At 41.0% G+C, this 21,901-nt stretch overlaps 2 protein-coding genes across 5 annotated transcripts in view; one reads left to right on the top strand and one right to left on the bottom strand.

The window, feature by feature from the left end:
* The first annotated feature begins 15,124 nt into the window (after window positions 1–15,124).
* On the top strand, window positions 15,125–16,717 carry LOC114656551 (jerky protein homolog-like). The gene is made up of 2 exons (XM_028808192.1): window positions 15,125–15,214; window positions 15,299–16,717. The coding sequence occupies exons 1-2, from the start codon at window positions 15,125–15,127 to the stop codon at window positions 16,715–16,717; spliced, it is 1,509 nt and encodes a 502-aa protein (XP_028664025.1).
* Window positions 16,718–18,399: 1,682 nt separating this feature from the next.
* trim37 (tripartite motif containing 37) overlaps window positions 18,400–21,901 on the bottom strand; it is a 65,623-nt gene continuing 62,121 nt past the window's right edge. For 3 of the 4 annotated variants that reach the window (XM_028806953.2, XM_028806954.2, XM_028806956.2), the window contains exons 22-26: window positions 20,584–20,782; window positions 20,096–20,202; window positions 19,782–19,925; window positions 19,532–19,589; window positions 18,400–19,419 (exon numbers count right to left, since the gene is read on the bottom strand). In XM_028806953.2, the coding sequence (XP_028662786.1) occupies window positions 19,416–19,419; window positions 19,532–19,589; window positions 19,782–19,925; window positions 20,096–20,202; window positions 20,584–20,782 (512 nt within the window). In that variant the 3' untranslated portion in view covers window positions 18,400–19,415. The remainder of the gene's footprint in view (window positions 19,420–19,531; window positions 19,590–19,781; window positions 19,926–20,095; window positions 20,203–20,583; window positions 20,783–21,901) is intronic. The other variant, XM_051930814.1, reaches the window with a different exon arrangement.

The raw sequence follows: 21,901 nt of genomic DNA, 5'->3' as shown, positions 1-21,901 counted from the left end.
GGCTACTCCATGTCGCCAAACTTTCATTGCAGGAACTCAAAATCGTACTCAGTAGTTTCTATGGCCCCTACGTGCCTGTATGCATGCCTGACAACGTCAGGGGGGTGGGGGGCATGCTCCTAATGAGATGACGGATGGCACCCTGGGAGATCTCCTCCCAGATCTGGACCAGGGCATCACTGAGCTCCTTTACAGTCTGAGGTGCAACCTGGCGGTGTCTGATGGACCAAAACATAATGTCCCAGAGGTGTTCTGTTGAATTTAGGTCAGGCGAGCATGGGGGCCAGTCAATGGTATCAATTCCTTCATCCTCCAGGAACTACCTACATACTCTCGCCACATGAGGGCTGGGCATTGTGGTGCACCAGGAGGAACCCAGGATCCACGGCACCAGCATAGGGTCTGACAATGGGTCCAAGGAATTCATCCCAATACCTAATGGCAGTCAATGTGCAGTCGTCTAGCCTGTAGAGGTCTGTGCGTCCCTCCATGGATATGCCACCCCAGACCATCACTGACCCACCACAAAACCGGTCATGCTGAACGATGTTACAGGCAGCATAACATTCTCCACGGCTTCTCCAGACCCTTTCACATCTGTCACATGTACTCAGGGTGAACCTGCTCTCATCTGTGAAAAGCACAGGGTGCCAGTGGTGGATCTGCCAATTCTGGTATTCAATGGCAAATGCCAGATAAGCACCACAGTGCCAGGCAGTGAGCACAGGGCCCATTAGAGGACGTTGGGCCCTCTAGCCACCCTCATGAAGTCTGTTTCTGATTGTTTGGTCAGAGACATTCACACCAGTGGCATTTTCTAGGGCTCTGGCAGTGCTCACCCTGTTCCTCCTTACCCAAAGGAGCAGATACCAGTCCTGTTGATGGGTTAAGGTCCTTCTACGGCCCGGTCCAGCTCTCCTAGAGTAACTGCCCGTCTCCTGGAATCTCCTCCATGCCCTTGAGACTGTGCTGGGAGACACAGCAAACCTTCTGGCAATGGCTCATATATGGGCCATCCTGGAGATGTTGGACTACCTGTGCAACCTCAGTAGGGTTCAGTAGTGACACTGACCATGGCCAAATGCAAAACTAGTGAAAAAACAGTCAGAAAAGATGAGGAGAGAAAAATGTCAGTAGTCTTCACCTGTTAAACCATTCCTGTTTTGAGGGTCTCTCATTGTTGCCCCTCTAGTGCACCGGTTACTTTCATTAACACCAAAGCAGCTGAAACAGATTAACAACCCCCTCTGCTACTAAACTGACCAGAATAATAGCCCAGAAGTTTCACTGACTTGATGCTATACTCAGATTATAAAGTGTTCCTTTAATTTTTTGGAGCAGTTTAAGTTTCTTTTTTTTTGGCCCTGTGCAGAGAAGGGGAGGCCTGACTTCACTGCCATTTTCATTTGTCTGCTCATCAAGAAACGTTTCTTACAAATAAGTACAACACCGGAGTGCTGGCTGCCCGCCACCATTCACATACGATAAGGGGACCAAACTGCGCAGGGAAGTGTGTGTGAGAGGGGGCTGGCTGTGTGAGCCCCACCATGGCCATTACTAATCTGCTACAGCTACATCACGATGAACTCAAGCTACACAGGACCAGCTGAAAACAACCACAGCAAAGTCCTGGAGGGGCCGAGTCACAGTCAACGTCTCGGTGCATTTGGGGACCTTTGGCTCAGCTGACGGGCCCTCGTGCAGCCTGACAGAGTGGAACAACTGCAATGGTGACAGAGAACGGGCTCAGTTCAGCGATGGCAGCTCCCTGGGTAAGCTGGTGCGGCCTTGAGTTTGAGGTCATTTTGAGATGCAGAGCTACAGCGACCACCCTGCCCATTTCTATGGCCCACCTACAGTCTCAGCCCGCTCGTCAGTGCCTAAGTGAGATCCCCTGGCCATCCTGATGGAGGCCTGCCGCTCATACTGGCTCTTCACTCCTCCCGTGATGCTTGGCAGAACTCGTCATTGACTGCACAGCCCTCCATTACCAGCAGCCCCCTGACTTCATTTCTATACCTGCCTGTCTGTCTGTCTGTAGGGGGGCAAAAAAAAAAAAAAAAACCCAAAATGTCTGAATTAGCATAAGCCATCCTACATTGTTCAGGTTGTTCATCAGAAATGTGATGATTTACTTCATGAAGTACACAATGAATAAGAACAGTCGCTTTCGTCTAAAGCAGGGGTCCTCAGTCACAGTCCTGGAGGGCTGCAGGTTTTTGCTCCAACCCAATTGCTTAATAAGAAGCCCTTATTGCTCAAGTGACACTTCTGCTTCATTTTAAGATTTTGAACCCTTATTGCTTATTTTAGTCTTAAACAGCCGTATTCTTGATTTTTAATGGCTCCTAATTAGAAATAACATGCAAATGACAAGAGAGACCAGCATTTCTCCATTTAGCTTGTTACCATTTACACCTTCGTCTATTTATCATGCACTATTAGGTTTAATTAAATACTTGGAAGGAAAGTGAAGAGAAAAAAGTGAAGGGCTGAGAATTACTCCTCCATTTTAGCCTTCAAATCATTTGGATGAATTCCTTAGAAAGGGGAACAAAATCCAGGATATGAGAATTACCTGACATAGCAGAGTTAAAGCACCAACAAGCCATGAAATTAAATTATTGGCAAGGATTATTTTCTAATTAAGCAACAGGGTTAGAACAAAAAATCTGCAGCCACTGCAGCCCCCCCAGGACTGTGACTGAGGACCCCTGTTCTAAAGGTTTAAATATTCCCGATTGTCATTTTTCACCCTCTGTTAGAATCACAGAGGGCTGGATACTTCTTCGAAGGTAATCTAAAGTGACAGCCCACATGCTTACATTTGAAAGTTGACATTTTAACCTCCTGAGTGTGGCTCTTCGGGGGCTAGGACCACCCATAAAGAATCAAATATCAAAAAGAATATCCTATTCCTGATCAACAACCTCAAAATCACACAAACAACATTCCACATCCTTAATTTACTAAACTCCATCCCCCCCCCCCCCCCCCAAAGTTTTGTGAAAAGGAGTAACTTTGACCCCTCATATCCCATTAGGGAGTGTGAACCCCTGAGGACCATCGATGTGGCCTACACAGCTCCTTCTGTTCAGGTTAGCAGTAGATACCAGTTGGTTTACTTCATCATAAGGCAGGGGTCATCAAGTAGGTTTGTCCAAGGGCCAGAATTTCATATAAAATGATATTACTTTATTCAGCGTAATTAGATATTATTGTTTAAATTGGGTGGAATACACCGGTTTTTGGGATGTAAACCTAATGAAGTTATATTAATAGGCCATATCTCAACTGCTTTGGAATGACTCTAAGCAGCATTTTCACCTCTTAACATTTTTTCTGCATTCATTCATTTTTTTGCAGGCTGGATGGGAGGCCTTGGCGGGCCGTCAGTTGATGATCCGTCAGAAGGTGTGTAACTTACTGCACAGGATGTGCTCCAGCAATGACCTAAAAATTAGTTGTTTTTTTTTTTTTTTTGTTTTTTTCATTGTTACATAATGAAATTCGTACCTGTATGTGTGACCACCGTGTCACCATGTCCTAGCACCATGAAACACATCTTTATTTGATGTTGGACTGGAAAAGATCCCCACAATGCTGGCAAAGCCAGATGTTCTAACACCTTTACAGTGAAGCGGACTACGAGGAAGCATGAGACACGTCAGGGTGGGGTTTATTTTAAAACGGCTAAGGAAAGCAACGGCTACGACTTAAAGAAGCTAGTAAGGTGTAGGTCTGGGTTAGGGTCAGTTTTGTCCTGCATGTGTTCTGAAGGTCTGAAGATGAAGGCATTGCTTTATGTAGGCCGCCGAGGGAGCTCCGCTCGTGTTTACTGCCATCACTCATTTTTAGAATGTGGAGGAGCCAACATCCGAGTCTCAATGGAGATGTGCTCTTTCAGAGTCAGACAGGAGTGCTGACCAATAAATGGATCTACAATGTGGTCTTATTAAGAGAGTGTTCATAACGATTTATTAAAGAAGGCACAAAGTGTTTACCAAGCACTCCATGACGCACACATGGTCTACTTCAGGATTTACCAAAGCTGGACTGATAGACCTTCACTCTGACGAGAATGTTGGCTTAAACCTGCACCTCTCCATGACATGTGGTGCTTCATATGGCCAGATAGGCTTGGCAGCACCTGAGCAAGTGGTGGATTACAACCTCCCTGCATCCATCCATCATGAAACAGCCCTTGATCAAGTCAGAGAGCACAGGAGCACTTCTTATATTTATATCTGTACTACCTGTGTAAGCCCGTACCGTAAAAAGCACAGAAATGAGCAGAGAAAACATTGAAATGCAGAGGCGGCGGTTTTGTTTTGTGGATGTGCTCGCCCCCCTTGTCTATCAGCGGCTAAGTGAGTTTGTCTTTCCTCAGCGGTTTGACTCTGGTGATGGAGTTGCTTCTTTCAGCTTCATGCTGTAGCCTCGCACTTCTAGGCCAGACAGACAGACACACACATTTTTATAGAAGACACAGATCATTGGGTTTCCGTGGCCCACTCACAGCCTGTTGAGTTTCCTCCTAAAGTCATGCATGTTCACTGGTGGTACCAACCTGGCCCAGGCATGAGTGAATGTGGTGTGGAGGGGAGCCCAGTGATGGCCCATCACCTAGGCTGGGGGGTTTCCTACTCAAGTCATGTGACCCTGAACTGGACTGTAGAAGCGTTTTTTTTTTTTTTTTTAAAACAATAACAAAGGCAGATGAAGTCCACAGTCATGCAAGTCAGTAGTAGCAGAGATTAAACTATCAGCTCTATGGGTCACAGGCCGATCTCATAAGGCAGTGCCACACTGAAATGAAATCGGATTAGCTCATACTAGGGAATGGTGCTGAAAAAGAGGTTTGTTGCTTCAGAAGCAGGGCCTTAAGGGCTTCCCTTAGCCATTCTTCATCTTTTATGTTGCAAACACAGCCTGCGTTTGCTTGTGTTATGGAGCAGTAAGTCTCTGGGCTAAGGCACTCCCAATGGTCCTTTTTAAATCTCACTAAACCAAATCAAACAGTTATTATGGTCTCCCTCTTCCTGACAGTTTGCCCTATCATGGCCAATGTTTTGTAGCCACAAAAACGTTAAGAATACTCAAGGTTAAAAGCTACACTAAAAAACAACTACAGAGGGAGAGTGGGAGGCTTATGAAATATTAAAGTTCCTTAAATATTTGATAAGCAGCACATTTCTTAATTCATTAAACATGGCTGCAGGCTTAGAAGCTGTAAAAAGTTTACAAGCCATTTTCTTTCCTTGCCTTAAGCAGAAGAGCAAACCTGACATCTTTTGTGTTACCTCCTTATAAAGTGCGACTGTTCATCATTTGCATTCGTTTTGTCCAATTAGAGTTGAGGGGTGGAGCCATTCCGGCAGCAGAACTACAGCAGGAGAGTGCAGGCAAGTCCCACCCACCCACCCCTCCAGCGGCCCTGGGGACCACCACAAAATCATCAAGGAGGGGAGGCAGGGCGGCCACAACAGTCGGCGTCAGTTACAACATTGAAATGCCAGGGCGTCAAATTTCAAACACGATTATTAAAGCCAACGGTCACCCACAGGAATTAATTCGCCATCTATCACTAGCCATTTATCTACCAGACTAGCTTATTCCAGGACAGAGAGACACACAGGTCACCACTCGAGAGACACCATTACAGATTCTCACAGTTAACACAAACACACACACAGAGACTGAGTCACCAATCAGACGAACATGCACGTGCTTTAAGATGTGGGACGAAACTCCAGAAGAACGATGAGCCAACTACTCAGAGCTGGTGAGGTGGCATGTGAAGCAGAGCTCAGTGGGCCCCATTCCAATAACCACATTACATTTGTTGTGCAAACTATGGGGTGCCATTTCTAAAATGGTGTGCTCTTTCTTGATGGCGTCTGGTTTTGCACATTTAAAACAATCCCAATTCAATAAACTTTCATTTACAAATGTATTTATTGGTAGGGTAAATATTAAGTAAGCTTCAATCAGCAAAAAATAAAAATAAATCTCACAGGTCCAATATATGCTCTATTTGTATTTAACAGTTTGGTGAATTACAGTGTTTACACATATGGACACACTCAGTAAAGGTGCCATTCATACATAAACTTGATGGAATCCAAATCATCTGCAGTGAACTCTGGGACCACTCCAGGAGCACCCGAGTCAGCCGGTTGGTGCTCTGCAGTAAGCCATTTAACACATGGCAATCCGTACAAGAGGACTACGTCCACCCAGCTGCCATGCTCAGGTTTATTACAGGGCTATGACAGGCGGGAGAGTCTAGTGGGCAGTGATGCCACTTCAGCCCCAAGTGTAGACACACTCAAGAAGTCTTAACTATGGGAAAGAACCAGGAATCCCTGGGAAAACACAACCTAAACACAAGAAGAACGTGCTCATGGCAGGAGCACCAACCTCGCATCACTGCGATTTGTGTCTCACACACAATTATACAATGCAATGGTAGTGAAAGGTCACAGAGCACAAGACAACTTGGAACGAAAAGGAGAACGTTTAGGACAACATTGGTCATAGAATAGCAATAAACGTGTAAACTGTAGAGTACAAGATGAATGCAGAAGTCACAGAATAATTAAAAAGTAAATGTAAAGTGCACATACAGCCTAAGGTGACATTAAAAAGCTTCATTTCAAAGTATGATCCTGCCTCCCTATGGCTAAACTGTCAGTATTTCATAGAAGTAACAGAGCAAGTATACAAAGTACATAAGCTATGAACTATAAGCTGTGTTGTGCGTGTTATTTAGTGAGGCGTCTTACAGTAACGTCGTCACGTTTTGTTTGCCACAATGAATGTGCTAAAACATTGTCAATGTTCTCTTCTGAAATTCACTGAAGAGGCCTGGCCTGTTGTTTAGGGCTGCTTTATGGCCAGTCATGTCGAGATTACGCAGTGGCCCTTCATAACCCCGAACTGGAGTTATAAATCAGAACATTAGAAAAAGTTTGACGAGAACAGGCAATCCAGCCCAACAAGCTCACGAAACCTATCCAATTCAAGTTATGATAGATCCTAAAGTCCTACTTCTCTACCACACTGCAGGGCGATACAGATCTTCTCATTTTGGAAAAGAAACTTATAGAAGCAAGGGAAATGTATTTGTGTCCATTTATTTCCATTTGTCAAATGACTCTGCAGTAAACGCTGCTCTACGCATTTGCTATTAAAAAGCCAGTGATGCGGATTACAGGCTTAAGATCACAACCTATCCATTTTCTCCAGTTCTGAAAAGTTAAAGAAGTGTCATGGAACCCTTATATTACTCACATTTGACAAAAAGCAAACAGATTAAATATAGTCAAATGGAAAGTGTTTCTATGTTCTGCTTTAGAATTTCAGAATATCAGGCGATAGGTGAATGAACAGCTCCCTCTGCTGGTGAACAGCTAGACTAGGCCGCAGCCTCCAGACCCTTCAGAATTTGAGGCATGTGGGCTAGAATGGGTCTCATTTACATCCAATCACTGAATTCCCTTTTTTTCCTTTGCAATCCATTTGTTTGAATGTCCAGTTACTTTCTGGGAACCATAAGGCATTCCCAGGCAGTCAAACATACTAGATTGTCAATGGTGGCCTGACCCTCTGAGCTCAAAGATTTCAAATTTATAAATGACTATTGCCACGGGTTTACAAAAAAATAAGTTATACAATAAGGCCAATGTACTTACATTCCATTCTTGTTTGATGTGGAGGTTACGTTTTCCAGAGATTTGTCAAATTCGTATCACATTCAGGGCTGCTAAATACAGGAGGGCGTAGCGGGATTACTTTGGCAGAAAAATTTGCAGGAAAAACGGCAGATGTCCTTTAAAGAGATAGCATGCAGTAATAAAAGGCACATGGGAAGAGCCTCCACCCATGGATTAACAGTCAGACCTCAGAGTGCAGCACATCATCCAACCACATCAGGCCCACAGTTCAAGAGGTCTAGGGCAAATCTGACATCTCCGGGGACAAAGACCAGTCGAAGTGGAGGGTGACAAGGAGGAGTTCAGGTAAGATATTGGACAGTTCTTGTATATCGGTTAGAAAGTGAAATGCACTTTTCAAAACAACTAGCCAACCGGGAACATGCAGATCGTGAATGATTAATGAACTACAATTGCTTCCTCTTTATGCTGTCCATCAAATGTTATAAATAAAATAGTGTTGAATGACCAAATAAAGATGAAACCCTTCTGAGCAGCACTTTCAGCACCTACCCTGTGTTTGATGCTCATCGGAGTTTGTCCAGGTGCAGAATTCTATGGGGGCTAGCAATTCAAGAAATCTCCACACCAGTGGCTCCATAAGACTGGTACTCATGGATGTAGCCACACTAAATACAATGTTACGGCAATAATGGAAACAGATAAAAAGATACGTGGAACGGAAATGGACTCATGGTGTTTACTAAAAAGGTGGTGTTGTGATGCGAGATTTTGCATATAACTTGATAAATATTTTGTATGTCTTTATTTGTAATTTAGGCAAAGCAATTTAATTTAGTGTTACTTTGGTGAGAGGCATTCGTGTTTGCCCCCCTTTTACAACTGAATATCTTTGAATTTTATGACAGAGTTGGGGGCAGGGGGTGCTTGACACGGGTGTTTCTCTGCTAGAGTCTTTCAACTTCCCCCCAACCCCCCCCCAAATCCAAAGGAAGCCAGGTTGTCTAACTGGCAAACTTTAACTCAGCAAATGGTTTTGGGGGATGACAGGTATTAAGATGTTGTATTTCCCCATTGGTCTGAGGTATGATTGTTTGGAATTGCCTTGTCTCAGAGGCCTTTAAGTACCATGATGTCCTATTGGCTCTAGGGGTTGGACAGAGAATCTATAAATCTGCTTGCTCAACCACATTCTTTCTCTTACTAACATCTGAAAGAAGCATCTCTTACTAACCAACAACTGATGAAGACCATCACACCATGAACTGAAAGGACAACACAATGGAGACCACAGCTTGGCAGCCATATTTGAACAGGCTTGTGGCCTGTTCTGAAGAAAGTTGAGCACCGATGATGCCTCAACTAGGGACATTTTAAATAACTACAAGTGTGTGCCGCCTGAACTACACATCACTATTTGATCAGGTTGTATGGTTGCCAATATTCAAATGTACTTTGCATATTGTTATTATTTATGACTATTATCAATAATACATTTTTTTTATGTGTAACTTAACTCCTGCTTGTCCTTTTACTACATCTAATTGCCTGAATATAGATATAGAAGGGAAGGTGGGGATAAGTTTTATACTATAATACCTTATAAACAGTGGTACGTCTGTGAGATTTGAGGCATTCTGACAAAGGCTACATATTAATAATTCAATAGGGGAAAGTTGAGCAACATCTTAATCTACCAAGACAAAACATGTGGGGAAATAAAAAATGTGAGGAAGTGGCCATTTACAAAAGAGAATTTCAATAAAAGCCTGCTTTAAACAGGAGATGGGCCACAAGTTAGTACAACTATTTGGGCTAGAATGGAAAACTACAAGATTAATATTATGATAGAGAAGCGTGTTTCATGTCCACCACGAACTGGTCAGTGTCCAGTTGAAACTTCCCCATCTAAACTTGATATTCAAGTCACCCCTGACCATTGGCAAACTCCTCAAACAGCACAAGAACAGGACTTCAGAGATGTAATCAATGATTGATTTGTAATCCACAGACCACTGCATGATAAGGTGAGAACATGGAGAGTCACTCCACCAAAACAACATAAAAGACAAAAGTATGAATAATTGTAGCCAAAACCTGTTGGGCAAGCTACATGACCAGACAGGTTGCCAGCAGTAGCTGCCAAAATCCAAGCACAGGAAGGAAAAAAAAAAAAAAGGTTTGCTACTGAGACCAGCCAAATGCAAAGTAAACATCACAGCCAAGTCGGACGTCTTTTTGAGAAGAACTGTGACACGTGTTTGAGCGACTAGCAAAACAAAACGCACATTTTAATTAATTTCATTAAATTTAATTAATTGTACTATCAAATTGATTATCAGCTCTGAAAATACTCACAGCTTCTTTGAACAAAACCAACAGCAGCAAATACTTTATGCAATAGGGGCTTTGATAATGACAGAGTAACTCGGGAGACAAACTGGGCCAAACATCAAGGATCTGAAAACTTCCTACTAGGCAGTACGCCTTCCCAAATGTTACTTTTGCACATCAACTACATCTGCAGAATTCATAATTTATGCTCGGTGAAAAGAACTGCGTATTAACAGCTAGGGCAACTAAAGTAGCCAGATGGCTATTGGATTCCTTTACATTTTTTGAGCATTCATCACAAGTGAAACATTGACCTATTCTTCTCTGCAAAGCATCTCCAGAATTAGCCAGAAAAATAGAATTCACATTACAAATGTCTAATATGACAGAAAGAGACAATTAACAAGCCACAGAATTAAATAAAATGCTTTGTTGAACAGTAAGAAAAGGCTTCTATTTAAGAAATCAATTACAGCAAAACCCTGCAGTCTTTCTGGCAGCAAAGCTAGGAGGCAAGAGTCACATTTTATACTTCACTGCACACAGACCAAAACCATCAGAGCTGAATTGAAGAGTATCCTGCATGATGTTCACAAGGAAGAAGCTGACAGCTCAGCTGCCTCACAACTACAGAATCCTGGTCACTGTGTATAGTTTGCATGTTTTGTGTTCTTGTTGGTTTCCTTCTATACCCCAAAGCCACGCAGGATCGGTTGACTGACAAGTACAAATTTTACCGCAGTTCCCTGAAAGAGAAGCTTAGTTACTGCCTCACACCAGTTGTAATGGCACAGGCTTCAGTGTCCTAGAGCACTCCTGTAAATTAAATAGGTTAAGAATACTAATGCATGCAAGTTTGATTTCAAAGTAAGGATGCTAATGAAGACAAAACAAACAGTCACGTGGGTTTTTTTGGAACAACTTTTTTTCATTAACTGCAGTTTTTCTCTCACATGCTAAATACAGTAGTTGCATGTAAGATTAAATGGCAACTGCAAATTATTCTCATATGAGTGAGTGGAATCAAGATGCCCATCGGAGGTCTTTATACAGTGCATCTGTAAAGTATTAACAGCGCATCATTTTTTCCACATTTTGTTATGTTACAGCCTTATTCCAAAATGGATTAAATTCATTTTTTACCTCAGAATTCTACACACAACACCCCATAATGACAACATGAAAAAAGTTTACTTGAGATTTTTGCAAATTTATTAAAAATAAAAAAATTGAGAAAGCACATGTACAGTATTCACAGCCTTTGCCATGAAGCTCAAAATTGAGCTCAGGTGCATCCTGTTTCCCCTGATCATCCTTGAGATGTTTCTGCAGCTTCATTGGAGTCCACCTGTGGTAAATTCAGTTGACTGGACATGATTTGGAAAGGCACACACCTGTCTATATAAGGTCCCACAGTTGACAGTTCATGTCAGAGCACAAACCAAGCATGAAGTCAAAGGAATTGTCTGTAGACCTCCGAGACAGGATTGTCTCGAGGCACAAATCTGGGGAAGGTTACAGAAAAATTTCTGCTGCTTTGAAGGTCCCAATGAGCACAGTGGTCTCCATCCATAAGTGGAAGAAGTTCAAAACCACCAGGACTCTTCCTAGAGCTGGCCGGCTATCTAAACTGAGCAATCGAGGGAGAAGGGCCTTAGTCAGGGAGGTGACCAAGAACCCAATGGTCACTCTTTCAGAGCTCCAGAGGTCCTCTGTGGAGAAAGGAGAACCTTCCAGGAGGACAACCATCTCTGCAGCAATCCACCAATCAGGCCTGTATGGTAGAGTGGCCAGATGGAAGCCACTCCTTAGTAAAATGCACATGGCAGCCCACCTGGAGTTTGCCAAAAGGCACCCAAAGGACTCTCAGACCATGAGAAAGAAAATTCTCTGGTCTGATGAGACAAAGATTGAACTCTTTGGTGTGAATGGCAGGCGTCACGTTTGGAGGAAACCAGGCACCGCTCATCACCAGGCCAATACCATCCCTACAGTGAAGCATGGAGGTGGTGGCAGCATCATGCTGTGGGAATGTTTTTCAGCGGCAGGGATTGGGAGACTAGTCAGGATAAAGGGAAACATGACTGCAGCAATGTACAGAGACATCCTGGATGAAAACCTGCTCCAGAGCACTCTTGACCTCAGACTGGGGCGACGGTTCATCTTGAGAGGTGCGGCAAAGAGGAATGGGCAAAACTGGCCAAGGATAGGTGTGCCAAGCTTGTGGCATCATATTTAAAAAGACTTGAGGCTGTAATTGCTGCCAAAGGTGCACTGACAAAGTATTGAGCAAAGGCTGTGAATACTTATGTACATGTGATTTCTCAGTTGTTTTATTTTTAATAAATTTGCAAAAACCTCAAATAAACTTTTTTCACATTGTCATTATGGGGTGTTGTGTGTAGAATTCTGAGGAAAAAAATGAATTTAATCCATTTTGGAATAAGGCTGCAACATAAAATGTGGAAAAAGCGATGTGCTATATATATATATATATAATAATATATAAGAGAGAGAGAGAGAGAAAGAGAGAAAGAGAGATCTCTTTATTATAAAAAAAATCCTGGAAAGAAGAAGCAGGGCAACGATACATGCTCTTCTCAGAAGTTCTCAGAAGACATTTAAAAAGACCCACAACACAAAAAAGACTGGCCACGGAGCATCTCACGGGGACCATAAACATGAGACTTGGTGCCAAGAGATTGACCCCTGTCTTGCGGGGTCGTGGAACATGAGATTCTTGCAAGACATGCCCTTCTTATCACATAACAGCACGGCCAGCAAAATACTTAGTCATTTAAAGGCACGTAGCACACACAGATCCTGTGCTCTCAGCACATATAAAGTGTATAAGGACAATGCGTTCTAGATGAAATGTCGACTAAAAGCAAAGAAGAAAGAGCAGTGCAGAGAAAAGACACCCAAAAGCGCTGGTGAGAAAAAAAGGCAGTTAAGAGATTATGAAAGCAGTGGAATTCTAAAGGCTCAAACAAACGTTGGCACGATACACATGCAGAGAAAGGCAGAGAATATGAAAGCAGTCAAATTCGAAAGTATTGTAGCGTCCCAGCCAAGTTGAAGCCTTTTTTGTTTTAAGTGACTGTTAGGTCCGATTGAGGGAGGGCGGAGTACAGCACAGAAGACTGATAGCGGGGTATTGATTGATGTGGTAAGGGGGGGTGAGACCCGGGGGAGAAGGGGTCGGAGAGAGTGCTAGAAAGTTGTGTTTGGGGTTACGAAGTCGTCGATTGTTCAAGATAGTAAAAATCGCATTAGCGCAAACAGAAGGTAATTAATCATCAGAACAAGGTATAATTGAAAAAAATAGGACAAATCGAGGTCAGAAATAAAAGGCAAAGAGTGGAAAACAAAGTCTTTTCGCCTTCGCAACTTCATAAACACGTTTACAAATGTTGGCGCTATACACATGCAGAGCAGGTTAGAGATTATGAAAGCAGTGGAATTCGAAAGGCTCAAAAAAAAAAAAAAAAAAAAAAAGCATGTGCGATACAAATGTGGAGAAAGTTAAAAAATATGAAAGTAGGAAAATTAGAAAGTATAAAAAAAAGAAAGATTGCAGTAGCACAAACAAACGGAAATTATTCCTCGAAAAAGGGAAAATCACCACCACGGACCAGGTGTCATTAAAAAAAAAAAAAAAAAAAAAGCAGGACAAAGTGAGGTCAGAAATAAGACAGTACAAAACAAAGTAAAACGTCATAAAGAGGTTAAAAAAGGGGGCCAAACACATGCAGAGCAGGTTAGAGATAATGAAAACTGGAATTAAAAAAACGTAGGCGCGAAACACATGCAGAGCAAGATATAGAGATACAGTATATGAAAGCATAAAAAATGACAGTGTCAAAAAAAGAAAGTAATCATTGCATTAGCGCAAAAAAAGTGAAATTATTACTTGGAGAAATAACTAAAAGGCGAAAAAAATTTTAGTTTACTCATGTTGATTAATCCATTTGGCAGATATCCAGTCATATGCTCCCAGTACACCAAATGCATGCATATCAACTAAAATATTGTTTAATACCACATTCCCTTCAGAATAGGTAATCCACCCAAAACTAAGGTAAGCATTTGCAGGCCCGGCCAGTACTTGGATGGCACACCACCTAGGAAAAGGTGTTGGTATGGCCAGTAGGTGATGCTTACCCTGTGGTCTATGTGTGGACCTCAATGACCCACTGCAGTAATGGGGACACTGTGCTGTAAAAATGGTGCCGTCCTTCAGAGGAGACATAAAACTGAGGTCCTGACTCTGGTCAGGAAAGATTCCTGGGTATCCTTCATAAAGAGAAGGATGTATCCAGATGTCCTAGCTAAATTGTCCATTTCATGGTCATTCTTGCTCCTTAATCATCCACTGTCCCTTATCGTCTAATTCTCTCTCTCCCTCTCATCCTTTCACCACCTAATAAAGTGTGGTGAGTGCACAGACACTAAATGGCTGCCACTGCATCATCAAGGTATATGCTGCACATTGGTAGTGGTTGACGTGGCTTCCTGTTCTCTAAATGCCTTGAAAAAACACTGTATAAATTCATTACAGTGTAGGTCCATTAAGCCGCGGGCTAGTAATCCGCGAATTCGCTTAAGCCACGCAAAAAGCTTGGATCCCAATTTTTTGACACTATGGATCGTACGGACCTAAACATGGCCTCTCAAACACTTGACACAGGTGTTGACAGCTGTCATTTTGGCATTTCGAATGTCCGTGATTGACATGCTATGCACTATCGCGGATTAAATATTTAAATGCTGGCTTATAACTTCAAAGAGGTATATATAGATGATTAGTCTTTTATTTATCAATAAACAATAAAATAACTTACAATGAAATTCAAATATTAATGTTTTATCCACGCTGAGCGTCAGCGTTATGGAGGCCGCCATTGTAACCGATTCACATCTTACAATGCTACAAAGTTAATCCGCGGTAAATCCGTAAAAAATAGACTCGTATTTAAAGTATTATTTTTAATTCAATAATCTGATAAAACTTGAAATTGTATAAATATGAATCACAAACCCAACATAAATCACTTCAGTTTCTGAATCTATAGCGAGCACATCATATTTGCTTTAAAAATTTTTACGCCATGAGTAATAAACGTAAACACGCTTCATATGATGTTCAGCAAAAGCTGGATGTCATCGAAAGAATACAAAATGGCGAAACTCGCATTAAAGTAAGCAGAGAGTTAGGGGTACCTGAGTCAACACTACGCGGATGAATCAAAGATGAAAACAAATTAAGAACATTTCTTGACGAGCTTGATGAAGGTGGTTTAAGACGCAAGAGAGCCAGAACAGCAAAAGATCCAGAATTAGAGAAAGCAACTTTTAATGCATTTTGTGAGGCTAGAAACAATGGTATCCCTATTTCTGGTCCAGTCATTCAAGCGCAGGCAGAAAAATTATGCAAGGAAATTCATGGTCCCGATGCAGATCCTGAGTTTACAGTTTCAAGTGGCTGGTTGAAAAGGTGGAAACAGCGACACGGCATTTCACAAGTAAAGATCAATGGCGAGATTAAGTCAGCAGACACTGTAGCAGCAGAAGAGTTCATTCCCAAATTTCAACAATTCATAGAAGAACAGCAGCTAACAGAAGAGATGATTTACAACGCTGATGAAACGGGCCTTTACTACAAAATACTGCATGATAGGACTTCAGCCATGAAGAAAGACGAGACCAGCAAAGAAGGTTATAAACAGATCAAAGACAGGGTGACAATGTTATTTTGCTGTAACTGGATGGGTCATCACAAACTAACACCTCTTTGTATTGGCAAGTTTGGATCCCCAAGATGTTTCCACAACATCAACATGTCATCATTACCACTGGACTACGATCACAGCAAGAACGCCTGGATGACAGCAGCAATTTTTGAGAAGTGGTTTCACCAGACATTCATCCCCGATGTCTGTAGGCACCTTAAAAGCAAGGGAATGGAACCACAAGCATGCCTACTTCTAGACAACTGTCCAGCCCACCCCCCTGCAGAGACGTTGAAGTCCAGAGATGGCAAGATTTTCGTTTATTACCTTCCAAAGAATACAACGCCCAAGATTCAGCCCCTAGATCAAGGCATCATTTCTGTGTTCAAGGCCAATTATAGACGGGAGATGATAAAGTCCATGGTTGAAGAAGAAAAGAGTGTCCCTATTTTCCTGAGGACTGTAAGAATTAAAGAAGCACTGTATTTGTCTGAGTCAGCCTGGGGAGCAATCAAGCCTGAAACAATTCAAAATTGTTGGACTAAAGCCCTTGGAGGTCCCATCACAGAGAACCCCACTACTGTTGAAGACGACGAAGAGGAAGACTTCCTAGGTTTCAGTCCAGAAGTACGGGAGGCAGAACAGAAGATGTTGGCTGTCCACTCAAGCGTACCAGTACAAGAAATCCTTGCAGCATGGTCCACCATAGATGATGACATCCCAATAGCATCCTCCATTTTAGCTGAAGAAAACCACAATGAAGATGAAGAAGAAGAAGATCCTGTCCCAGTACCTCCAACTAGAACCGCTGATGATGCAGTTAAAGGACTTGAAGTGGCCTTAGAGTACTACGAGCGTGTGGGGGATAAAGTAAAGACACTACAGCTGAAGTCTCTCATAAGAGATGCCAAGATGAGAGCTTCTAGGAACAAGAAGCAAGCTGACATCAGCTCGTATTTTACTAAAAAATAAAGATTGTTTGTAACTTGTTATTGTGTAATAACAACTATTACTGTATGTTTAATTTTATATTGGAAATAAAAAAAATAAAAATTTTATTAAAATGTTTATAACATTGTTAATGTATTAATGTGTGATGGTAATAAAAGTGCTTGCGTGTGATTTCGTTTACATGTCAAATAATTACTATTTTAATACTGTATTGTGCCATGCAATGTTACGAATAAATATTTAGTAATTTTTATGAAAAGATGTGAAATAAAAGGATTTAAATGTATTTGATATGTTTTGTTATTCTCAAATAATAATTTATTATTAATTTCAAGACCGTTAATCACGATTTAATATGCAGCACGCAATATCGCGATCGTGAGACTACGGCGCTACTTTCAAAATGGTGACACGCGGGTCAACACGTGAGAAAGGATTGTGATCAAAAAACATTTATTTTTTCATTATTTATTGTAATTTATGCATTATCAAAAAATATTTAAGCTGCGGACCACCTAAGCTGCGGTTAAGCAGTTTGGACCCCAATCACCGCGGCTTAATGGCCCTACACTGTATCTTCTTAAATAAACCAATCCAGAAAAATCCTTTCATGAATGCCTGGGGAGCTCATTCAATGAGACTTGTGCTTTTGAATTAAGATTCAAACACTTTAAGATGGCAAAGCCACTCTTCCTGCAAGATTACATCTGACAATTTAACAGATTACAGTAATTTATCTATATCTATCTCTCTATTATAAAGGAAACCGGCAGCAGAGACACAGAACGTAGTTTACAGCATACCATATGATTCATGTCCAGTGGTATATGTGGGAAAAACATCAAAAACACTTGCCAAATGTATACAGGAACATTGCAATGCAGTCAGAAGAAAGGACCCACGGTCTCTGATTTACACACATACAAGTTCAACTGGACACACATTTGAATGGGACTCAGTGCAAGTAAAATTCAAGGCCAATGCTAAAAGTGCCAGAGAACTGTTTGAAATCTAATGAAAACGCCATTAACAGACGACATTTGAACATGAACCCATCATATGCAGGCTTGAAAAAAAGAACATGCACATAATAATAATAAATAATAATATTATAATAATTCATTACATTTATATAGCGCATAATGAGTAAGACTTTATGACCAACAACCTCTGAACCCCATCTCATCATCCCTCCACACCACACACATCTCCTCCCCTCCATATTTGATATATATTGTCATTTGTATCTGATGATTCCTGGTACAAACAAAGCTTAGGAATAAAAAAAAAATAAAATTTATGATATGCGATTCATTGTCTCCCTTTGTGGATTTTCAGCTACAAATATGCAAACAGACCTTCACTTCCATATGTATATAAAACCACAACACAAAGACATGTAAACATAGTTATTTGGAACCCTGCTTGTGAGCTGTGCAAGAAATACTAGCTTTAAGCTAATTACATGAAAGCAGCAGCTGCCATATATTTATTATTAAAATACTTTAATCACTTACTTTTCCATTAATTTACCTGCTCTGCTGCACTTCAATTTTAGGTCACAAATAACCAAAGACCAAAAAATGGGACACATCAAAAGAACATTCTTCATGATTTCATACAAAAGCACAAGGTGGAGATCCAGCCTCAAATCAGCAGAACTGCCAATAAAACTTTGCACAGTTCAATGTAACACACATTAGTTAAATTAACTTAGTTCTTTTATTAGCATATAACAACAAAAAGTAAACATTCACAAAAATTCCCATTACAGTTTAAAATGCAAACAGTTCAAAAGCTTATTTACAGAGTTTGGATTGGTCTGTTCATTTTCTTTCAGTATGTTGAAATCCACAGGTAAGAGGAAAACATTACACTTTCCAGCATTATAATCTATTCATGATTTCAGCTTTAAAAGGAGCAAAATCTATTTCTTAATGCGCAATTCAATTGTTGGTTAAAGGAGGATTGGGGGGGGGTGATAAAGAAGGTGGAGGATGGAGGTGTTGGGCATTCTGCAAACTAAGGCAAAGAGGGGAAAAAAGCAAGAGAATATACACCCATCATTAACTGGCTTTGATCAAAAAGATATTCTACTTGCACTCCTTTCAAAACAGACCAGTTGAATTTGTTCTTGTTCTGCTCAAAGCCACCTACATCAAGACATATCATGCTGTACACAGAGGATGCAACATATTTAAAAGGATGAAGCAAATCTGGGCATGCCTTGTAAAATATCCAAAAATATTATTCCTTGGCATCCATCCCTCTGTTCATTTTACTTTACTTTTACCCGAGTGTGCAATATTATAAGACTGCAAATAGGTTTCCCCAGCATAACTTGATAGCACTCAAACTGTTGCAATTTCACAGTATAATAAAGTGAAGATGGAATAATATAATCCCATTTTCACATAACCACACATTAACATGGCAAAAAGGGCCTATTTCAGTCACATTGTTTGAAAATAAATTAGTTTATAAATTTAATCTCTATAATTATTAAAAAAAATTAAAAAATGTACTCAACAGGACCTCCAGATCCAAAGACATAATGTACACAAAATGCAGCAAATACAGGCTGTTTTTTTATATCTATTGATGCATACATACAACACATTTAAAAGACAATACATACAAAAATCCAGGAAAAAATTGCATTTCCAGAGAAGAGATGCTAGTCACCAGTGAACTCATGTTCATTTCATGACCTTCAGTCTCATCTGTCCAAAAATATAAAAGTTGGGGCACAAGTAGTAAATACAAGTCTCAAAACAGCCAAAAAATAAATAGTAATACAAAAACCCTTCTGGGCAATCACATTGCTCTTCTTACCTCTCTGCTGCAGCAGCACCATCATTGAACTTTGTATCTTCAGTGTTTTGCTGGTCCTCTACACGGAGGATATGCATACATATACAAGAAACAGAGTGAACAAAATAAGAATTATTGTTTAAACAATTTAAATAAATAATGAGCAGCAGTATGAGTAACTATTACTATTTAAACACTTCTATATGAATAAAGAGCAGAACAACATCTTTATAGGAGTACAAAAATACATAGCAGATTTGACTAAGTTTACCTGGCACTGGTGGCGAAGCATCATAGTGCAATGCCCGAGACTCCGAGGCACCACTGTCTTCTTCATTCTCAGTATCACATTCAATTTCGCTGTCACTGCTCATCCCAGGTAAAAGATGAAGAACTTGTTTTTGACACATCAGTCCTGTTTGTGAAGAAGGTCAATGTACTTAAATGGTAAATGAAAAAAAAAAAAAAAAACATCGATCTCCAAGTCCTGAGCAGCAAAAACACATTATCCAGTTATCAATGTTTGCTGTGCAGATAGATTCACAAAAAGCAAAGGAAAGGTTTTTGGGGTTATATATATCATACCCTCTTCCATCCTTGAACTTCTCTCAGAAAGTGCTAGCAGTGATTCTTGAATGCCATTGCTTCCCTCTCGGTCACAGTCCAAGTTACCATCCGTTAACAGCCCTGACCTTTAAATCAAACCAGAAACAAAATGCTGATAAAAATGCAGACAGCATAATCAATTTAGTAATTTAACATAATAACTATTCAGTGTTCTCACTTGCAATTACCTGAGTCCATAAAAGGAAAAATGTGTAAGACATTCTATTCTATTTATATACTCCTGCACTATTCTAAAGAGAAATGCTGGATAGCCAACCAGACAATATACAGTTATAAAGGAATCTAGTCAACTATGTGGCAACAAATCCCTGAAATTCACTTGAGTTAACTGAAATTTGAGAGCTTTGTTTCAATAAAGTCTCATCTCCAAGATTCTGAGTCAAGATCAAATAAAGACTACATACAGTACTTCTGAGCTGCATACACCTAACACTTTCAGTACATACCCTGCATTTGAAACTCTATGAAGTTTGTCCAGGTGCAGAATTCCATTGAGGCCAGCAATTCCAAAAATGTCTGTACCAGTGGCTCCATAAGACTGGTCTTCGTGTTTTGTGGTAGATGGTTTTTCACATGGACTTGCGCTACGAAGGGCTGTAGGGGAGCTATGTGAACTGCGAGGCTTTGTGGCACCTGGTGAGAAATCTATCTTTAGTATTGGCAAAACCTGCACATCTCTGCTCCTTTATTTTAAAATTTCCAGATCTTATTAAAGAAGTTTAAATTATGATACATTTTTATATAACACCAACACAGATCAAGAAAATCTTGTATTTTTTTTATTTTTTTTTTAATATTTAGTACATTAACACTGAAAACCTGGGAATCACCCAGAAATTAATTTTTGATAGAAAGATACCTTTAAAAAAATATATATCAAGAAACCATCCAATTAAATTAAATAATATATACCCATGACTTTGCTGCGCGCGAGAGAGAGAGAGAGAGAGAGAGAGAGAGAGAGAGAGAGAGAGAGAGAGAGAGAGAGAGAGAGAGAGAGAGAGAGAGAGAGAGAGACTGACTCTGCCAGGAGACAGACAAATGACAGCTGTAAGTCAGGTTAGGGACATCGGCAGAAAACCTGTGAAGGACACAAGCAGGTTGTTTTGGTAAGTGCTGATGTCTTCTTCTTTTGGCTGCTCCCGTTAGGGGTTGCCACAGCGGATCATCATCTTCCATATCTTTCTGTCCTCTGCATCTTGCTCCGTTACACCCATCATTTGCATGTCCTCTCTCACCACATCCATAAACCTTCGCTTAGGCCTTCCTCTTTTCCTCTTCCCTGGCAGCTCTATCCTTAGCATCCTTCTCCCAATATACCCCACATCACTCCTCTGCACATGTCCAAACCGACACAATCTCGCCTCTCTGACTTTGTCTTACAACCGTCCAACTTGAGCTGACCCTCTATTGTACTCATTTCTAATCCTATCCATCCTCGTCACACCCAATGCAAATCTTAGCATCTTTAACTCTGCTACCTCCAGCTCTGTCTCCTGCTTTCTGGTCAGTGCCACCATCTCCAACCCATATAACATAGCTGGTCTCACTACCGTCCTGTAGACCTTCCCTTTCACTCTTGTCACAAATTACTCCTGACACTCTTCTCCACCCATTCCACCCTGCCTGCACTCTCTTTCACCTCTCTTCCACAATCCCCATTACTCTGTACTGTTGATTTCAAGTATTTAAACTCATCCACCTTCGCCAACTCTACTCCCTGCATCCTCGCTATTCTACTGACCTCCCTCTCATTTACACACA

Source organism: Erpetoichthys calabaricus, chromosome 8, assembly GCF_900747795.2.
Source record: "Erpetoichthys calabaricus chromosome 8, fErpCal1.3, whole genome shotgun sequence".
Classification (NCBI taxonomy): domain Eukaryota; kingdom Metazoa; phylum Chordata; class Cladistia; order Polypteriformes; family Polypteridae; genus Erpetoichthys; species Erpetoichthys calabaricus.
This window is presented reverse-complemented; position numbering and strand designations above follow the sequence as displayed.

Excerpts from the sequence above, each read along its gene's own strand:
- LOC114656551 (XM_028808192.1), top strand. The coding sequence starts at position 15,125 with ATGAGTAATAAACGTAAACACGCTTCATATGATGTTCAGCAAAAGCTG. Across the intron at positions 15,215-15,298 it reads ATGGCGAAACTCGCATTAAA|CTTGATGAAGGTGGTTTAAG; the intron begins GTAAGCAGAGAG and ends TTTCTTGACGAG.